General features: G+C 40.9%; 1 protein-coding gene across 2 annotated transcripts in view; it reads left to right on the top strand.

Moving 5' to 3' along the window:
• CNST (consortin, connexin sorting protein) overlaps positions 1-19,678 on the top strand; it is a 77,973-nt gene that overhangs the window by 18,724 nt on the left and 39,571 nt on the right. For both annotated transcript variants that reach the window (XM_066236912.1, XM_066236919.1), the window contains exon 2: positions 12,851-13,275. In XM_066236912.1, the coding sequence (XP_066093009.1) occupies positions 12,867-13,275 (409 nt within the window). In that variant the 5' untranslated portion in view covers positions 12,851-12,866. The remainder of the gene's footprint in view (positions 1-12,850; positions 13,276-19,678) is intronic.

Raw genomic sequence — 19,678 nt, forward strand, 5'->3', positions numbered from 1 at the left:
ATTAAGTACAGCTCTGCTGCTGTTTTTTTGTGTGTGTGTTTGTATTTTTCTGAAGCTGGAAATGGGGAGAGACGGTCAGACAGACTCCTGCATGCTCCTGACCGGGATCCACCCAGCACGCCCACCAGGGGCTACGCTCTGCCCACCAGGGGGAGATGCTCTGCCCCTCCAGGGGCGTCGCTCTGCCGCGACCAGAGCCACTCGAGCGCCTGGGGCAGAGGCCAAGGAGCCATCCCCAGCGCCCGGGCCATCTTTGCTTCAATGGAGCCTTGGCTGCGGGAGGGGAAGAGAGAGACAGAGAGGAAGGAGGGGGGGGGGGTGGACAAGCAGATGGGCGCTTCTCCTATGTGCCCTGGCCGGGAATCGAACCCGGGTCCCCTGCATGCCAGGCCGACGCTCTATCGCTGAGCCAACTGCCCAGGGCCCTGCTGCTGGTTTTTCATCTGCCTTCTCCCACTCTGGTCTCTCTTTGGTCATTTACTTCTGATGGCTGGGGGAAAGTGATGGGACAGGCGGCCAGAGAAGCTGTGACTGGGAAGAAGGCACCTGTCAATCAAATAATTCCTCCTCCTGCGTTCTCTCAGTACACTGCTGTCTCCCAGACCCATGGGACCAAAGTCTTAGGGGGATCCTGGATGCTTTACTATCTCTTACCTTCCACATTCCTTCTACTTCCAGAGTCTCTCTTGTTTAAATTCTTACCACTCATCCTTGCTCAGGATCTCGTCTTTCTCTCATTTCGTTTCTAACCCTGGTTCTCTGTCTCTAACCCAGCTTCTCCATCCCTAACTCAGCTTCTCCATCCCTAACCCTGCTTCTCCATCTCTAACCCAGCTTCTCTTTCTCTAACCCTGCCTCTCCATCTCTAACCCTGCTTCTCCTTCTCTAACCCTGCTTTTTCTCTAACCCTTCTCCTTCTCTAATCCTGCTTCTCCATCTCTAACCCTGCTTCTTCTTCTCTAACCTTGCTTCTCCTTCTCTAACCCTGCTTCCCTGTCTCTAACCCTGCTTCTCCATCTCTAACCCAGCTTCTCATCTCTAACCCAGCAGGTCTGTCAGCATCAGATTAGTCTACATAAAGCACAGTTTGACAGCCTAACCCCCTTATTCAAAAGCCTTTCATGGTTTCCCAGTCTCTTCCACAGTCTAAAACAGGGCTGTTCCAATTGGGGTCTTTCAGCCAGTGACAGTTCACCAGAGAGTTTGTTACCTGTATGCAGTGAGTTCATCACAGAAATCAAGAATGTTCAGAAACTTCATGACATTTCAACAGAGTAAATTGTGTTTGAATATAATCGAGTTTGTGTTTTATATGTCTTTACTCTTACCTCTTTTCTAGTAAGAGGTTCGAGGCCTACTGGAGGACAAAATGTTGGTCTTTCACAGCAGGTGGTATGAGAATGGCAGGATTGAATTCCTCTGTCTTCATGGTACAGCCCCGCCTCTCTCAGCTTATCAGTCTCTCCAATCACTGCTTTCCAACAGCACTTCCTTTCCAAAGTCCGGCCACCTGCTGTTCTTACACACACCATGTGTTTGCTCACCTTTTCATTTGCTCATGTTTATTTCTGCTCTTTCAAGTGTAAGTAGCGTGGAAGAACCACCCCACCCAAGGACAGGGTTACACGGTATTCCTATGTCCTGTCCTCTCCCTGCTGTGTCAGTGCTCCCAGCTGATGGTATGGACCAGAGCGGGGGATGGACAAGCACCTCAGCAGACTGAAGGTTCCTGGAGCCAGAACTCACATGCTTCATGGGAAGAGATACAGGGCAAGGCACACCTGACTTGTGTGGTTGTCCACCAGCTAGTGTGATGAGCAGCTATGCATTTCATCTGTGTTTCCTGGGGAAAGGGTGTGCAGGTCTAGAATGTGTGTCATCAGTGGATGGTTGACTTAAATACTCATGAACATCAGTGCCTGCATGAATATTGGGTTTCTCCTGTTTGGCATCATAAATATTGTGTTGTCTTAGGCTTTTTCATTCCATCTTAGTTATGGTTAGCACACAAGTACTCTACTGAGTCTCTCTATATCTAACACGTCAGGCGGTTTGATTCTGTTCTTGGTTTCATCTCTCTTCCTTGTCTGTTTCTACTATTTTTTGTAATAGAACTGAATATTCTTAAATATTCAACCATCACATACTCCCTACTAGTAAAGTCATTTTCTTTTGAATTCTCAAAGAACCTTCCTGTCATTTATCACATTTCTCTGTAGCAAAGGTTTTTTGTTTTGTTGGGTTGTTTTTTTTTTGGAAAGAAGGTTAGGACAGGGTTTTTAGCCATTTTCTATCTGATTATAAACGCTTAAGGGCAGGTTGTGTCTCATCTGTCTCTCTCTTTTCCCCCTGTATCTATTAAGTATATCTTAGACAATCCCAATCGATGACATTAACATCAGGTTAGCTCAGCGCTTTGAGATCAGAGTTTAGTCTCCATGTGGAGATCTGTTTCCTGTCCTCACACTAACCCTTTAGTGCTGGCCAACTGTGTGCTTTCGATTACAAGGAGCACTGGGTGAAAAACAAAGAATTAATGCCTGTATTGTGTAAATAGTTTAAAACTAGTATTCTCCTGGATGTGGGACAGGAGAGTCATGTTCCCATTCAGAGGGCAACCTTGTAGCATTGTTTTTCCAGATAAGGGGCAGTGAACAGTGACAGGTGGCAGAAGAAAATGTGTAAGTTAGCCTGTAGCCATCCATACTTCTAAGTAGATAAGGAGTGTTACAGCTCACATAACAATGAACTAGAAAGTGATATTTGTTTTAGACTTGAAGCATTATAAGACAAATAACAGAGAACTTGGGAATTAATAATGAGATGCATCAAATGTCCAAGTTAGGATGAATCCTACAGGGAACTTAGATCCTAGAAATGAGATAGTAACAACTCAAGCTTTCTGATTTAAAATGCAGTGCTATCACTTTTTAAATAAAATTCTGGTTTACATTTGAGTACAATTGCAACATTGATCAGGATTTTAAGAATTCATTCCCCTTCAATAAAATGAACCAGAGGCAAGGATTTTATAGTCTGCATTCAGTTGGGGGCGTGAAGCGTATGTGAGAAGAAGGGTGAGCTGTGCAGAATGAATGGCAGGAGTACAGATGGAAGTTGGTAATGAGATAGATTGAAGAAATCTCTTTCCATTATGGTGAGAAAACTCCAGTGTTCCTACTGATGTAGAACATTATGGTAAAGAGTTTCCTTTTAGCTGCTATTGGGGGGGGGGGGGGCGGGGTGCACCATGAGATTAACTTGAAGACAGTGTATATGACCAAGTAGAATGGAGACCATGAGTTTATAGTAGAACTAATTTCAGTGGGCCCTCAACAGCAGCCCTGCAATATCCCACTGGCTGTTGTAAACCTTCTCTGTGCTTCCCAAGCCACTGCTCCTTGTAACCTCCACCTGCCTCCAGCAAAAATATTCTGCTCCCTGTTTCCCTGAGAAGGATATATAGCGGAATGCAAATGCCTCCAATTTAACTCCATTGTAATGTCCTTCTCCAAATCCTTTTGCCTCAATGCAAAGTGTGCCCCTTCCCCCGGTTAAGGGCTGTCCCCAGGCCTGTGTCTTGGATGCCATCCCACGTCCTCAGTCTTTGCATCATCTTTGTTTAGCACTGTCTCTCCTGTTTACTCTTTTTTTCCCCTTTCCTGTTATTCTTACTTCTCCCTCTGAACTGGCCCTTTTCTTTCCTGTCAGCATCCTCTCTCATCCTGGAAAAGGGACAAGAAAACTCTTCTAACAATAACACAAGTGATCCTTCTAATAGGAAAACCCGATCATGTCACTCTGATTAAAAGTCATTCAGAGAATCTCTGCTGGTACATTTAATAATTCCCACTAGTGAGTCATGGTTTGGAGATATAATTTTATTATAGTTGCTAGTCAACTTCTTTGTCTTGCTGTCTCTCCATGCAAAGCACAGCACAGTATTCATTTGCTAGAAGTTAAATGCAGTGAAATGTTTTATCTCAGTTGTTTTGAATATAATTCCATGTTATCCATTGCTATCATTCAATTCAGTGTTCTGTTCTTTTTGTCTTAGTAACTGCAAAGAATCATGATGACTGAAGCATAGCACTAATTTATTAAACATCAAAGATATTTGAGATAAACACATAAGATGTAAACAGCTGGGCCTTTTAGTTACTCTTAAGTTACTCAAGACTGTGGATGGTGCACAGACATAGGTTGGTGTGCTGTGTAAAAAACAGTATTGAATTATCTTGCATATGCATTAATTTAGCTATAACTTACAAGTTTAGAGATTCAAGTTTGTATTCAGGCTAGTATTTATTCTAAAACTATCACAGAGAGAAAACGTTCATATATCAGTGTAAGTCAAGAAGCAGATATTGAGGTTGAAGATTTGTTCTTGTTGGTAACGAGTGCTTAGCCAGGCCCAGTGCACATCAGTGTTTGGATTTAAAAAGTAGAAAATAGAGTTTAGCAAAGTTACTCTGTTTTTACCCTTAGCAATTCATTTAAATGACGTTTTCTTAAATTGATTAAAGAGTTATTAGTCACCATTTTGAATAAAATAAAAAAATTACACTCATTTCTTTGTTGTTCTTAAATCTTTTGGAAATTAATAAATGTTACCCTTGACTTCCATATCTGGAGTAATTTCAGTTATTGTATTTTTAGATCTGGAATATCCATTTGATTTTTTGAAATGAAATCTAGTGATTAGATAAAAGCAAAATAAAACTATTTGCTTTTGCTACTGTGTTATCAGTTTAGTTCTCTGAAATTTTCTCTCCTATTCATCTAAGTCCTTGATCATTTCAATGAAAGTAATTTTAAAGTCCTCCAAAAATGGATTTCCTATGCGTCTATTTTGTTAACTACTTTTCCTCCCAGTTTTTTTGTTTGTTTGTCTGTTTTGTCAAATCTTGATCCTTGTATGCCTGGTTATTTTTTATTAAACAGGGTGGGGCAAAAGTAGGTTTACAGTTATAAGTACACGAAACACAGAGTTTATTCTGGTATTATTATTTATTAGTTATTGTATTATTTTCCATACGAACAACTTCAAACTACTTTTGCCCCACCTGGTATATTGGGCATTATAGATGAAACTTTGTGGAGGTAATTTGAACCACCATTGGATTCCATCTTCCAGAGAGAATTTGTTGTGTTGCCAGCAAGCAGCCATGTTAGTGCAGAGCTCTCCTTAATTCAACCAGAGCTGAAGATGATTCTACTGAGCTACGTCCCCTGTGGGGGCTGGTCTATTTCAGGCTCATCTCTTCTGCTAGGGTGTAGTCCTTTCAGTCCCACTTGAACGCCTCAGGCTTCACTCTTCTTGGCAGGCCCTGAGCTCCAGTGTTTCTGCCAGTTCTGTAAGTCTGCTGAAGGCTCTGCTCAGCTTTTCTGGCCTCTAGACTGATGCTTTCTGCCAGCTTCTCTAGTCCCTGCCGTCAGCAGAGTTTGTCTGAAATGAGCTCATCTGTCCTTGCCGGATCTAGGACTCTCTCATCCTTTCTTCATGTTTATTTTTACATGCTTAAAAATTAAAATGCATCTGTATATTAGTATAGTATGTGTGCCTGTAATTTACTAACAAATATGCATGTGTGGATATATGCATAATCAATCACTTTGCTCATTAGGGGAACACGATCAAAGTTTAGAGACTTGCACTTTATTTTTCATTTTGCTGTGATGTTTGCTCTGTAAATACCTGTGATACGCCTAGTAGAAATTATTCTGTGTATACAAGGGGATGTGTCCAATATTTGATGATGATATCTAACCAGGGATGTTATATAAATTAACGTGTGAACCTAGAAAAAGAATTCATCACATTTAAAGAGTACAACAAATAAATAGTATTATTGGTGGGTTTTATTGTATTTTGTCTCAACCTATTTTCTAAATGTTATATATGTAAAAAATATTTCAAGATACTAGAAATTGTGTTACTGTCTCCTCAAAGCTAGCAATTTGGTGATTACAAAGTATACATCTGAGAATAGTTAATATTTTTGAAATTATTATAAAAATGATTATAGTGGTTAAAGATATAGACTCTGGAGTCAGGAGCTTTGAATTCTGACTTTGCTATGTATGAACTGTGTGACCTTGTCCTATTTATTTAATCTTTCTGTTCCTTCCCTGTAATAGGGATATAATTATAGAAACACTTTGACCTATGGGAAGATTAAATTATATATATATATAAAAATACTTAGTACATGTATTCAATAACTGTTGATTAGTGTTAATAATTAGCTGTTTATTCGGACAGTGCTATTTTGTCAGACCTCCTTTAGTTTTTTGTATTTTTCCAAAGTTAGAAGCAGGAAGGCAGTCAGACAGATTCCTACATGAGCCTGACCAGGATCCACCCAGCATGCATACAAAGGAGCAATGCTCTGCCCATATGGGGCATTGCTCTGTTGAGGCCAGAGCCATTCTAGTGCCTGAGGCAGAGGCCATGAAGCCGTCCTCAGCGCCCGGGCCAACTTTGCTCCAATGGAGCCTTGGCTGCAGGAGGGGAAGAGAGAGACAGGAAGGAGAAGGAGAAGGGTGGAGAAGCAGATGGGTGCTTCTCCTGTGTGCCTGGCCAGGAATCGAACCCAGGACTTCCACACGCCAGGCTGACGCTCTACTGCTGAGCCAATCGGCCAGGGCCTTTGTCAGATCTCTTAAGGTAAGGTCCTAATAAACTATTTTCTCTTGGCACTATATTAACAAGAATTATTGTTTTAAAACAAAATATATAGTTTTACATGTCTATTTAATGATTTAAAGTGTAGATAGATTGTGTTATATCACTATTTGTGCAGAAAAGTGCTCAAAGTTTAAAAATTAGTTAGACTGTTTCCATGATATATACTGGATATGTAGCAGTAAATATAATTTTTGTTTTGTTGTTGTTGTTTTTTTTTTGTTTTTTTTTTTCATTTTTCTTAAGCTGGAAACAGGGAGAGACAGTCCGACAGACTCCCGCATGCGCCCGACCAGGATCCACCCAGCACACCCACCAGGGGCAACGCTCTGCCCACCAGGGGGCGATGCTCTGCCCATCCTGGGCGTAGCCATATTGCAACCAGAGCCACTCCAGCGCCTGAGGCAGAGGCCACAGAGCCACGCCCAGCGCCCGGGCCATCTTTGCTCCAATGGAGCCTTGGCTGCGGGAAGGGAAGAGAGAGACAGAGAGGAAAGCGAGGCGGAGGGGTGGAGAAGCAAATGGGCGCTTCTCCTGTGTGCCCTGGCTGGGAATCGAACCCGGGTCCTCCGCACGCTAGGCCGACGCTCTACCGCTGAGCCAACCGGCCAGGGCTAATTTTTGTTTTAAAAAGGGTGGTTATGGTCTGAACCAAAAAGTATTTTCAAGTTCTTAGATTCTCTTTGTGTGGCTTCCAAAGTATGGTTGCAATATGTTTTATAACAAAGAAGCATTTAACTAAAAAAAAAATAAAAAAGAAGCAGCAGCATTTAAAACCAAATAAACACAACTTGTGTGTGAACCTAGGGAAATGATTCCTTCCTTTATACTGTGATTCCCTTTTTGTATGTGGTATTAACTCTGTGAAACTAAAGAAAATGCTTGTGTTGCTATCTGATAATTTCATTTGCTATGATTTGCCCACCCTTTATCTTCAAGTGATATAGAAGTCAGTTTCTAGGAACATTTCAAATCATGAATTCAGTCACCCTGAAATAGGCGTGATTTCTCATTACTGATTAAGTGATAAAAGTTGGAAATTATTGCCCTGGCCGGTTGGCTCAGCGGTAGAGCGTCGACCTGGCGTGCGGGAGACCCGGGTTCAATTTCCGGCCAGGGCACATAGGAGAAGCGCCCATTTGCTTCTCCATCCCCCCTCCCCCTCCTTCCTCTCTGTCTCTCTCTTCCCCTCCCACAGCCAAGTCTCCATTGGAGCAAAGATGGCCCGGGCACTGGGGATGGCTCCTTGGCCTCTGCCCCAGGCGCTAGAGTGGCTCTGGTTGCGGCAGAGTAATGCCCCGGAGGGGCAGAGCATCGCCCCCTGGTGGGCAGAGCATCGCCCCTGGTGGGCGTGCCGGTGGATCCCAGTTGGGCGCATGTGGGAGTCTGTCTGACTGTCTCTCCCCGTTTCCGGCTTCAGAAAAATACAAAAAAAAAAAAAAAAGTTGGAAATTATTGCTTAGAATGGTTTTCTGCATGTCCGAAGATGTCCTTGGGCACATTGTGTTTCATAGATTTGCTTCTATTTTGTACCTCTAAGTAAAGCTTGTGTATGTCTGTGTGAGAGAGAAGGAGGAGAGGAGAGAGATGGCTACTTTGTCACAAAAGGAGGCTTTTGACCATCATTTCCACATATGTAATAGGTTTTTGAACAAGGGCTCTGTAGATGAGTAAGCCATCTTGAACTGAACCCTGTTTTCAAAGGGAGGGCTGAGGGAAATGAAACAAGTTATGCTGATATACAGAATATTGCATATTCACACATATGGTACACATGTCTAAACAAAATCTTAATCGCCAAACTAGTGAGTGGTATTGAACATGTCTGGTTAGTAAAAAGGGAAAATGTAAAGTGGTAAATAGTCACCATAATAAGCACAATGTTGATAAATATGAACCCAATAACATATGGGTGTGGTGACTTCTTCCTTAATTCTGAGTTGCCAAATTTGAATTTATGCTTCATAGAATACCTTATTGATTGGTAACTGGCTTCTTCTCAGTTTCAGTTTGGCTAGACATTATCAGATTTAAACTTGGGGTAACATTTTAGTTCATAAGGATCTTGGCTTCTTTCAGAAGTAGATATATAGTATTTAGGCCTAATTAGTATGAATTACAGAGAAATAGCATGTATAATTTCCTCAAAGCATTTAAATAAAATAATTGTATAATATTATGTATTTAACTATTCCTGTATTTTTTATTTAGTAACTCCTGATGTTTATAGCCTCATCAGATATACATTAAGATGTATCAGAAATGAAGTCAAATCAACCTGGATTGAGATTATATTTTTGACAAAATGTAGATTTTTTTTTATTCAGTTACTCTGTGTTATGTTTATTTAGAGCTTCTTTGAAGTTTTGTGGGTTTTGATGTTTGCCTGAAATTCTTCAGCTGTGCAGAGTCACCATAGCAAATAACTTTTTCACAATGGACATATTTGGAATGCTATTTTGCCACAAGAGGCTGGAAGCTTGAGCAGCCGGTCACTGTCATGCTTTTAAAAGACAAAATATGTCAGGATCAGTGCTGTGTAGTGACCGCAGTGTCGCTCTTTTGTGAGAATTGGTTATAGTACACAGGGACTCTTACTGAATAGACATGCAATTTAGATATAGCAAATAACCTTGAATGTGTTTCAACTGCGCTTCTTTCTAACTCCAGGTTCCGTACAATGTTGGCATATCTTTAAGGAAAAGACAAAAAAAGAGACAAAAATAACATCTATAATTATTTCCAAAGGCAATCAGGCTATACTGATTAGAAAGCCCATTAGGAAAGTTATATTATTACTTAAATTAAAATATTCCAATTGGGCCCCGGCTGGTTGGCTCAGGGGTAGAGCATCAGCCGGCGTGTGGAAGTCCCGGGTTCAATTCTCTGTCGGGGCACACAGGAGAAGCACCCATCTGCTTCTCCCCACCTCCCCCCTCCTGCAACCATGGCTCAAGTGAGCAAGTTGGCCCCAGGCACTGAAGATGGCTCCGTGGCCTCGCCTCAGATGCTAAAATAGCTAGGTTTACAAGCAACAGAGCAAATGGGCAGAGCATCAGCCCCAAATGGGAGTTACAGGGTGGATCCCCATCCGGGCACATGCAGGAGTCTGTCTCTCTACCCCTTGCCTCTTACATGGTTAAATATATATATATATTCCAATTGAAATGTGTTAGGCTAACGTTCATTGAGCATTTACTGTAGGCCAAGTACTCTGCTAAGTGCTTTATCTTTTCTAAGTTTCAAAAATGATGCTTCGGGATAGGTATTAAATTCTCCACATTTACAAATGAGAAAACTGAAGCTTGGAGATGCTAGGTTACTGTCTGAGGTCACACACAGTAGTTCAATGGCAAAGCCAGAATCTGAGCCTCCGTCTGCCCCTGCTCTCAGCCAGTATGCTAAACTGCTCCAGATTCAAATCAAGACCTGGTTTCAGACCCAGTCCCACTTCTTTCTAGGAATATGATCTTAAGCAAGGGGCTTTTCCTCTCTGACCTTCAGAATCTTCATCTAAAACGCTGAATGAATATGTCCCATGTAGTCCTTTTGGAGGATTAGAAAGAAGGCACATAAAGTACCTGGCACAGTTTCTAATGCATGAAAGTGACCCAACAAGACTTGACTGTTACTGTTTGGGGCTCTCTCTAGAGTTTAGACTGCCTTCTCCTTCCCCCTGTCCCTGTGAGACGTGACCTCTGTACCTCAGGTAAAAGTAAAACCTTTTCAGCTGCAAATACATGTAGAACATGACTTACTTAAATTAGAAAATAACTGAGGCTATTACCAGTTTTAAGGACTGACATGTGTCCTACATAGCCATATAAATTTCTTTTCTCTGTTTTTATTGTGAAAAAATACCATTTTAACAGTTTTTAAATCTACAGTGTAGTGGCATTAATTACATTTACACTGTCATGCAGCCATTACCACTGTGACTGTGTCCAGGTCTGTTCCATCACTCTAAGCAAAGACTCTGTCACCATTAAGCGGTCACTCCCCTTTCCTCCTCCCCTCAGCCCCTGGTAACTTCTAATCTATCTCCTCTATCTGTGAATTTGCCTGTTCTAGATATTTTATGTAAGTGAAATGAAATATTTTTCAATTTTTGTCTTGGGTTATTTCACTTAGCTTAATGTTTTCAGAGTTCATCCATGTTGTAGTATTAATCAGAACTTCATTCCTTTTTATGGCTGAGTAATGTCTCATTGTATGAATATACCACATTTTGTTTTCCTGTTCATTAATGGACTTTTGGATTGTCTCCACTCTTTTAGTTACATACACTAATGAGGTTTCCCCCCCAGAATTACTGGAATATTATATGTAATTTAAACCCAAAATAATGCTTGACAAACATAAAAATAAATCATATCTAGCTGGCATCATTTTCCTTTAAATGTAATGTACTTTTTATAAACCAGTATAAAACATGATTGATAAAGGGCTTGAAATCTATTCTCTAGATCAGGGGTCCCCAAACTATGGCCCGCGGGCCGCATGCGGCCCCCTGAGGCCATTTATCCGGCCCCCGCCACACTTCCGGAAGGGGCACCTCTTTCATTGGTGGTCAGTGAGAGGAGCACATTGACCATCTCATTAGCCAAAAGCAGGCCCATGGTTCCCATTGAAATACTGGTCAGTTTGTTGATTTAAATTTACTTGTTCTTTATTTTAAATATTGTATTTGTTCCCATTTTGTTTTTTTTACTTTAAAATAAGATATGTGCAGTGTGCATAGGGATTTGTTCATATTTTTTTTATAGTCCAGCCCTCCAACGGTCTGAGGGACAGTGAACTGGCCCCCTGTGTAAAAAGTTTGGGGACCCCTGCTCTAGATCTTTAAAATGTCAGCAGGATCCTTAGAACAGATTTAGGCCCTGGCCGGTTGGCTCAGCGGTAGAGCATTGGCCTGGCGTGCGGGGGACTCGGGTTCGATTCCCGGCCACGGCACATAGGAGAAGCGCCCATTTGCTCCTCCACCCCCCACCCCTCCTTCCTCTCTGTCTCTCTCTTCCCTCCCACAGCCGAGGCTCCATTGGAGCAAAGATGGCCCGGGCGCTGGGGATGGCTCCTTGGCCTCTGCCCCAGGCGCTAGAGTGGCTCTGGTCGCAAAAGAGCAACACCCTGGAGGGGCAGAGCGTCGCCCCCTGGTGGGCACAGCGTCGCCCCTGGTGGGCGTGCCGGGTGGATCCCTGTCGGGCGCATGCGGGAGTCTGTCTGACTGTCTCTCCCCGTTTCCAGCTTCGGAAAAATACAAAAAAATACAGAAAAAAAAAAAAAGAACAGATTTAGATTTTTTCAAGTTTAAACTAGATAGCCTACAGTTAATTATGGCCCTCTTTTATTTTTTTCAATTATACAAAAGGAATTTGCTAACATCATTTTTTTAATGTTTATTTTATTGATTTGAGAGAGAGGAATATCAATCTATTCTGGTATGGTCCCTGACCGGGGATCAATGTAATACACATTAGAATCTTAATATACACTAACTTAAAAATACATAATCTCTGGGCTCAATCCACAGAGATTCTGACATAATAGATTTAGGATAGAATTTGACAAGCTCCACAAGTAATAAACATGCAGCCAAGGTTGAGAACCACTGTATCAAATGAGAACTAAATGAGGTGAGGTGCAGTGGGTTGTGAATGAGGAAGAGTTGAGCTTCAGTCACGTCCTGCTATTCTCTACTTCCAGTCCAAAAGCCCAAGTGAAGAGGAAAATGAGAGCTCACTGAGAACCTAGAATTTAGAAATTGAGGTAGCCTGACTGGTGGCGCAGTGGATAGAGCGTCAACCCAGATTCAGAATCCCAGGGTTGCCAGCTTGAGCGCGGGCTTGCCTGCTTGAGCCTACGGTCGCCAGCTTGAGCAGGGATCATCAACATGACCCAAGGTCATTGACATGAGCCTGAAGGTAATTGGCTTGAAGCCCAAAGTTGTGGGCTTGAGCAAGGAGTCGCTGGCTCAGTTTGAGCCCCCTGGTCAAGGTACATGAGAAGCAATTAGTGAACAACTACAGTGACAACTCTACAGTGAATTGATGTTTCTCATCTCTCTCCCTTCCTGTTTCTCTCTCTCTCAAAAAAAAACAAAACAAAACACAACAACAACAAAAAAACACAAACGAAGCAGGTTTTCTCTTTTTGTCATTGTAGGCATGGAAGGACTTTAATGAAACTTAAACGATCAACAAGAGATGCTCTAATGGATGACAGTGAAACGCCTGCATATAATCTTCAGATAGAACCACAAGATGGGTGTCATCCTGGTGGCAGTGTGGAAAGTATAGTAACACGCTTGCCTTCTGCATCAGATGAAAATGAAAATCAACTCGACGGGGATGGGCATGACTGTCTGACTAGCAGTGATAGTGCAATGGGCAAACCTGAAGTGTCTGAGCAGGACAGTCTCAACAACAATGACAGCACACCAAGCTGTGAGGTGGCTGCAAGTGAGAACTCGGAAGGCACTTCCTGCGAAGGCCTCACAGATGGACAGGACTCCTTGGGAAGGAACAAAATAATACCTGGAAAAAGAAGTCCAAGAAGCAAAAGTGGCACTGCGAAGAAGACACCACAAGGTATTTGTTTTTAATTACTATTTAGCACCTGAAACCTGTATAATTATCTTTTCCAGTGTTAACTCAATAAATTCAACTTAAAAATTACGATTTATACTATTCCTTAAAAAGAAATCTTCCCACCCCATACTGTGTATTCTGTCCTACGTCTTGCTTTTCTTCTCTTAATATGTTCTGGAGCTTGTTCTGCAGTCGCACATACAGCTGCAACTGTGTGGAATGCCATGCACGTGATGGATCTCCACAGGGTGCCGCAGTATGGGTGCACCATCATTAAATAATTCAACCATTTCGTTAAATATATAGAGTCCTCTTCCTTTATAAAGTAGACCATATTCTACCAATGTCAGCGTTGGAAATTTCCTTTTGTCATCACTGTGGCTTTGAGCTCTAACCTGTGAGTTTATGTGCTTGTACAGTCTTACTCTGCTTCTTTATAGAACCTTTCCATCTCACTCAGTAGATGAATAATATCATTAGCATATAATGTTGACTAAGGCATCAAGCTGTAATTATCTATAATCACTTAGGCTACAAAATAATGCAGAGTATTTCTTATTAGATATGTGGTTTGGCTGATAAAGTTTAGAGCTGTGACCTATTTTGCCTGAATGATAGAGCTGCCTTGGAAAAAGGCAGCCTCTGGTTATTTTTGATCAGATCAAGGGTTAGGGAGTCCCGGTACTTTCTACCCTGAGACTCAGTGAGCACCACCTCACCCAGGCCAGACGTCTCTGCGTCAGGCCCTTGTGAGCGAAGTGCAGTGAGTGTCTCCTCTCATGTTTGTTCTCTCTCCTTAAAGGTGTAGGCAATCTGTTCATATCATGTTTCTATTTGTATTTTTTATTTGGCGTGAAAGGATGAAACTTTCCAGTTTCTACAAATCCTGCAGGGTAACTGGATAACTTTTTAATGTAACTCATAATTTGACTCCAGTTTATTGATCCCTTTGTCTTTGCTTTTCCTTAGTAGACTTAAAGCAAATTAAAATGATTTTGACAAGAGATATGAAAGCATTCTCTTAAAAGACCTAAGTTAGCAGATGATATATATAGTACTATTTGTATGTAAATTTATTTATTTTATATAATTTGAGGGCAGATTGACTATGCCTCTTTAATCTGATTTTGTGATGTTATTTAAAACTGAGACCTAGTTGCATATGTATCAGGGTCAGTCATAGCTTCAAGATTATGATCCTTTTATTCCTCCCTTCCATGACCTTGTTCCAGTTTCCCTAGGTGTGATTGTATAATTTAAAGTTGTTTAGTGCTTACTACCAGAGAGCAGGTTATATGTAGGATTACTAGCCCCTAATGCATATTAAATAATATGATTTATAAAACTTAGGTATAGTCTCTAATACAGATTATTTTTTAAACTTATTTTATATATCTTATATGAAATGAGTTTAAGAGTGTAAGAAACTGAATTAAGACTTGTAAAACCTAAGTTCAAATCATCTGGTTCTAGGTCACTCAGTGAGACCTAATTATTCTATACTTCAGTTTCCTCACGTATAATGCTGGTGTTCATCTACACATAGCTATCAGAGTCCTTTCTGAGCAGTGAATGTCTTAGATTTCTGAATAGAAATAGTACATAGTCTACAGTTGATTAAAGTGTAGTGGTTCACTTCTAGCATATCTGTAGAGGTTTTTTTGTTTGTTTTTTGGGGGGGTTTTTTGTAGAGTTTTTTATGTGTAAGTTTATTGTAGGCAAGTGCTCTCTCAATACTTTCTTAGAAACATACATTGAGGTAAATTTATTCACTCTTATGCTCCCTTATCAAGTTTAATTTATAGTACTTTTTCATGTGTCCCAAAGCTAGTATAATTTTAAAAAAATAGGACAGTAGTATTCAGAGACATATAATTATTTATATATTTTCTGAAGCATTTCTATAAACCTGCAAAAACCTTGAACTTGGCCTCATATAAGTCCAATTGTGATTATATTATGGGCTTATTTTTTCCTTAAGAGAATTTGATCCCTTACAATATAGTCAATTAAGCAGGATCACAGGCTGCACTCAAGTCTCCCTGGCATAGTTTTAGGTAAATAATAATCCAAAAATTAATGAAAATGAGCCTATAAAGTTTTTTTGTTTGTTTGTTTGTTTTGTTTTCTTCTTTTAGTCTGGAAACCTGTTGGGAAGATAAAATATATTATGCTCACTTTGTTAAAGATGGCGCTGCCCACCAAGCCTATAAAGTTGTAACAGCCTTTTTGAGATATAATTCACATACCATATAATTTATCCACTTAAAGTATATAATTCAGTGACTTTTAGCATGTTCAGAAAGCTGTGCAGCCATCACCACAGTCAATTTTAGAGTGTTCTCATTACCACCCATAGAAAGCCCATCTCCATAGCAGTCACTTTCCATGTTCCCCTGAGCCATCCCAGCCCTAGGCAACCACTAATCCACTTTCTGTCGTCATAGACTTGCCCACTCTGGACATTTCATATCAATGGAATCATACAGTGGATGGTCTTTATGACTAGCTTCTTTCACTCAGCATAATGTTTTCAAGATTCACCCATGTTGTAGCATGTATCAGTACTTTAGTCCTTCTATGGTCAAATGATACACCATTGCATGGATATGGCACATTTCATTTATCTATTTGTCCGCTGCTGGGTGTTTGGGCTATTTCTACTTTTTCTCTGTTGTGAATAATGCTCCTGTGAACACTTATGTACAAGTTTTTGTGTGGACATATGTTTTCGTTTGGGGGGCTTTGTATGATAGGAGTAGAATTATTGGATCATACAGTATCTGTTTAACTTTATGAGGACCTGTCAAACTATTTTCCAGAGTGGCTACACCATTTTACATTCCCACCAGCAATATGTGAGGATTATAATTTTCCCACATTTCTCCAGTGCTTGATCATACCTTGCTCTTTTGATTATAGCCATAGTTTTTTTTATTTAGAGGTAATTTGCATGCCATAAAATTCACCTTTATAAAGTGTACAACTTAGTGGGTTTTGTATAGTCACAGAGTTGTACAACCATCTTATTCCAGAACATTTTATCCCGCTCAAAAGAAACCCTATACCCATTAGCAGTCACTCCTCATATCCCCCATCCCCCATCCTCCATCCCCCACCCCCTGGCAACTAATTTTGCCAGCACGAAAATCTCCTGGGCATAAATTTTGCATGGTTGTAAAACACAAGTTCAGATTAAGTTTCTCGAGGTTGCCATAACAACATACTTCAGTCTTTCACTCAGTCACCATAGCATCTAAACATTTCACAAAACAGTTCAGCAAAAGCCGAAGACAAACAGCAGATGGAAAATGAGCAAGGAAGAAGCCTTCCAGATGGACTTTGCCACTATTCAGTGCCCTGCCTGGTTCCACTGGAGGCCTGCACAGTGTGGCTATCGGGAGGTGACAAAAGGGGCCTGAAGCTAGAGGAAAAAACTCATTTCCCTGAGCTTCATTCCTTACCTGTGGGAAGGCAGATCCTGCATGTCCTGCAAGCTTGTCCTTAAAATGCAGGAATGTCCTTAAAATGTGAAGCACTCTAAAGTACCAGGCACAAAACAGGTGCTTCTCAGTGGTAGCTGTTGTCCACACGTGTGTCACAAGATGAGTTTTAAGACGTGTGACTAGGAGCAGCCTTAAGTAAAATTAAGAAATGTGTGTAATTTGACTCTAACTCTATCTAACCTCTTTTGTCAGTATGTTTCTTCTGGGATCTTTGTGATACATACTCTCTTTTTGGATTCACCTATTCCTGCCCCTCTCTCCCCTAATGTGTATTTCTAAAGACTGTTCAGTGCCTTCCTACTCGTGCCCACTGATGTAGTAACTGGTATCTGAAGTGATAACTGGTCATGCTGTAAGGTAGGAGTCGGTCCCCAAACTACAGCCCGGGGGCCGCATACGGCCCCCTGAGGCCATTTATCTGCCCCCACAGCACTTCCGGAAGGGGCACCTCTTTCATTGGTGGTCAGTGAGAGGAGCATAGTTCCCATTGAAATACTGGTCAGTTTGTTGATTTAAATTTACTTGTTCTTTATTTTAAATAGTGTATTTGTTCCCATTTTGTTTTTTTTACTTTAAAATAAGATATGTGCAGTGTGCATAGGGATTTGTTCATAGTTTTTTTTATAGTCCGGCCTTCCAACAGTCTGAGGGACAGTGAACTGGCCCCCTATGTAAAAAGTTTGGGGACCCCTGCTGTAAGGTATGACTCCTCAAGGCATGTTTGCTTTTTACGTACCTGGCTTTGACTTTAGAACCTTTATAAGTGGTCTTAAATATATGCCTTTATATTTGTTAGAGGAGCAAATTATTTATAATTTTAGATTTACAAGAAGATCATATAATTTATATGAGGTCACATAAAATTTTGAGAATTTTATTTATGCTGGAGAACCAGTGAATAGTATATATGTATATATGATAGCTGATGAATTCAATGTGCTTAGAAAGAACCAGGAAATACAGTAAAATTTAGATATTTTCATATTAGCAAAGCTGTTAGTGTACATCTAATGGAAAAACAATGTATTCATTGCATTTGAAACTTGGATGCTTGAGTTGTCTGTAGATCTGGATAATAAGTTTAAAAATTAGAAAAATTAATTGCATGCTTAGGGAAGTCCCTTGCATATTTTTAATGTTTAATAAAACATGTTAGAGTATAAAATGTCTAATCAAACTTCTAAGAGGAAACTCAGGGAACCCAAACATTGGTGCTAGTTGGCATATTATACAAAATTTAGAGTCTAAATCCCAGCAATGTTAAGATGTACTAATTGTACATTCAGTATGAATTGAAAACAGCTTGGAACATACTCTAAAAAGTGGTGGCACTTGGGCCTGACTGGGCGGTGGCGCAGTGGATAGAGCGTCGGACTGGGATGCTGAGGACCCAGTTTCGAGACCCCGAGGTCGCCAGCTTGAGTGCGGGCTCATCTGGTTTGAGCAAAGCTCACCAGCTTGGACCCAAGGTCGCTGGCTCGAGCAAGGGGTTGCTTGGTCTGCTGAAGGCCTGCGATCAAGGCACATATGAGAAAGCAATCAATGAACAACTAAGGTGTCACAACAAAAAACTGATGATTGATGCTTCTCATCTCTCTCTGTTCTTGTCTGTCTGTCCCTGTCTGTCCCTCTCTGTGACTCTCTCTCTCTTCCCCTGTAAAAAAAGAAAGAAAGAGAGACAGAGGGAGAGAGAAAGGAAAGGAAAGGAAGGGAAGGGAGAGGGAGAGAGAGAGGGAAAGAAAGAAAGAGGTGGCACTTGAGGGGATAGCTAAGCACTGTGACTTTGTAAGATTTTTTTTTTTAATTTTTTTACAGGGACAGAGAGAGAGTCAGAGAGAGGGATAGATAGGAACAGACAGACAGGAACGGAGAGAGATGAGAAGCATCAATCATCAGTTTTTCATTGCGTTCCCTTGGAGTTTCATGAAGTTCATTTCTCAAAGTGCTTTCTCAGATCCACTGTGTATCTACAAAATCTAAATATTGAGTTCAGGGTTCTCGGAGAAGTGTGTATCCTAACCAAGTGAGCCTTTCATCTGAGAGGAAAAAATAGATAATAGTCTTTGAGTTCAAGACAGTGTGGCTGGAGGCAAAATGCTTAATTACTAAGGTGGGCCTATAGACAGGTGAGTGCACTGTGTATAGTAGGTCACTTCCCTTAGGTCACAGGGCAGTTTGCAGCCAGCAGGGCTAACTACAGACCTCCGCTGCTACCTCTGAAGACTGAGATGGTCGCCTGAGGGCTCAGGAGGATAATGTGTCACTTGGAGCAAAGCATAATTATATCCTAATTACATTAGGTACCCTTTGCCCCAGGTCAGGTCAGAAGGAAGTTGGCTCCTTTTCAGACACTCATATGAAGTTAAAGAAAAGGAAGAAACACAGCTTTTTTACCACTTAAATGCATTTAGCCCAGGATTAAAGATATTTAAATGATGAGCACTCTCCTCTGTTAACATAATACTAAGTAGAGCCTTAGGCCAGGTGAGGAAATGTGGGAGGAATAGAGTAAACCACAGAATGTCTGGCATAGGAAACCTTGCTTTAATTAAACTTTGTATTAATATTGAATACTTATTTCTGGTCTGTCTCCCCAAATGATGGCCAAGGTATGCATCAGCATAAATGAGGAAGATGTGAGGAATTCAGGTATGCCTCAAAGAATCGTAATGTGAAATCACAGGTATGAAGGCATTTTGTTCTATTTTTTTTATCATAGTAAAATAGATACATAAATTTGCCAGTTTAAGTGTATAGTTCAATGATGTTAATTACAGGTTGTATAACCATCACCACTGTTTTCAAAATTTTTATTACCCCAAACAGAGACTGTAAGCATTAAGGAGTAAGTCCCCTACCCCCTGGTAACCTCTGCTCTACTTTCTGTGTATATGAAT

This window comes from Saccopteryx bilineata, chromosome 1 (assembly GCF_036850765.1).
Source record: "Saccopteryx bilineata isolate mSacBil1 chromosome 1, mSacBil1_pri_phased_curated, whole genome shotgun sequence".
NCBI classification, from domain to species: domain Eukaryota; kingdom Metazoa; phylum Chordata; class Mammalia; order Chiroptera; family Emballonuridae; genus Saccopteryx; species Saccopteryx bilineata.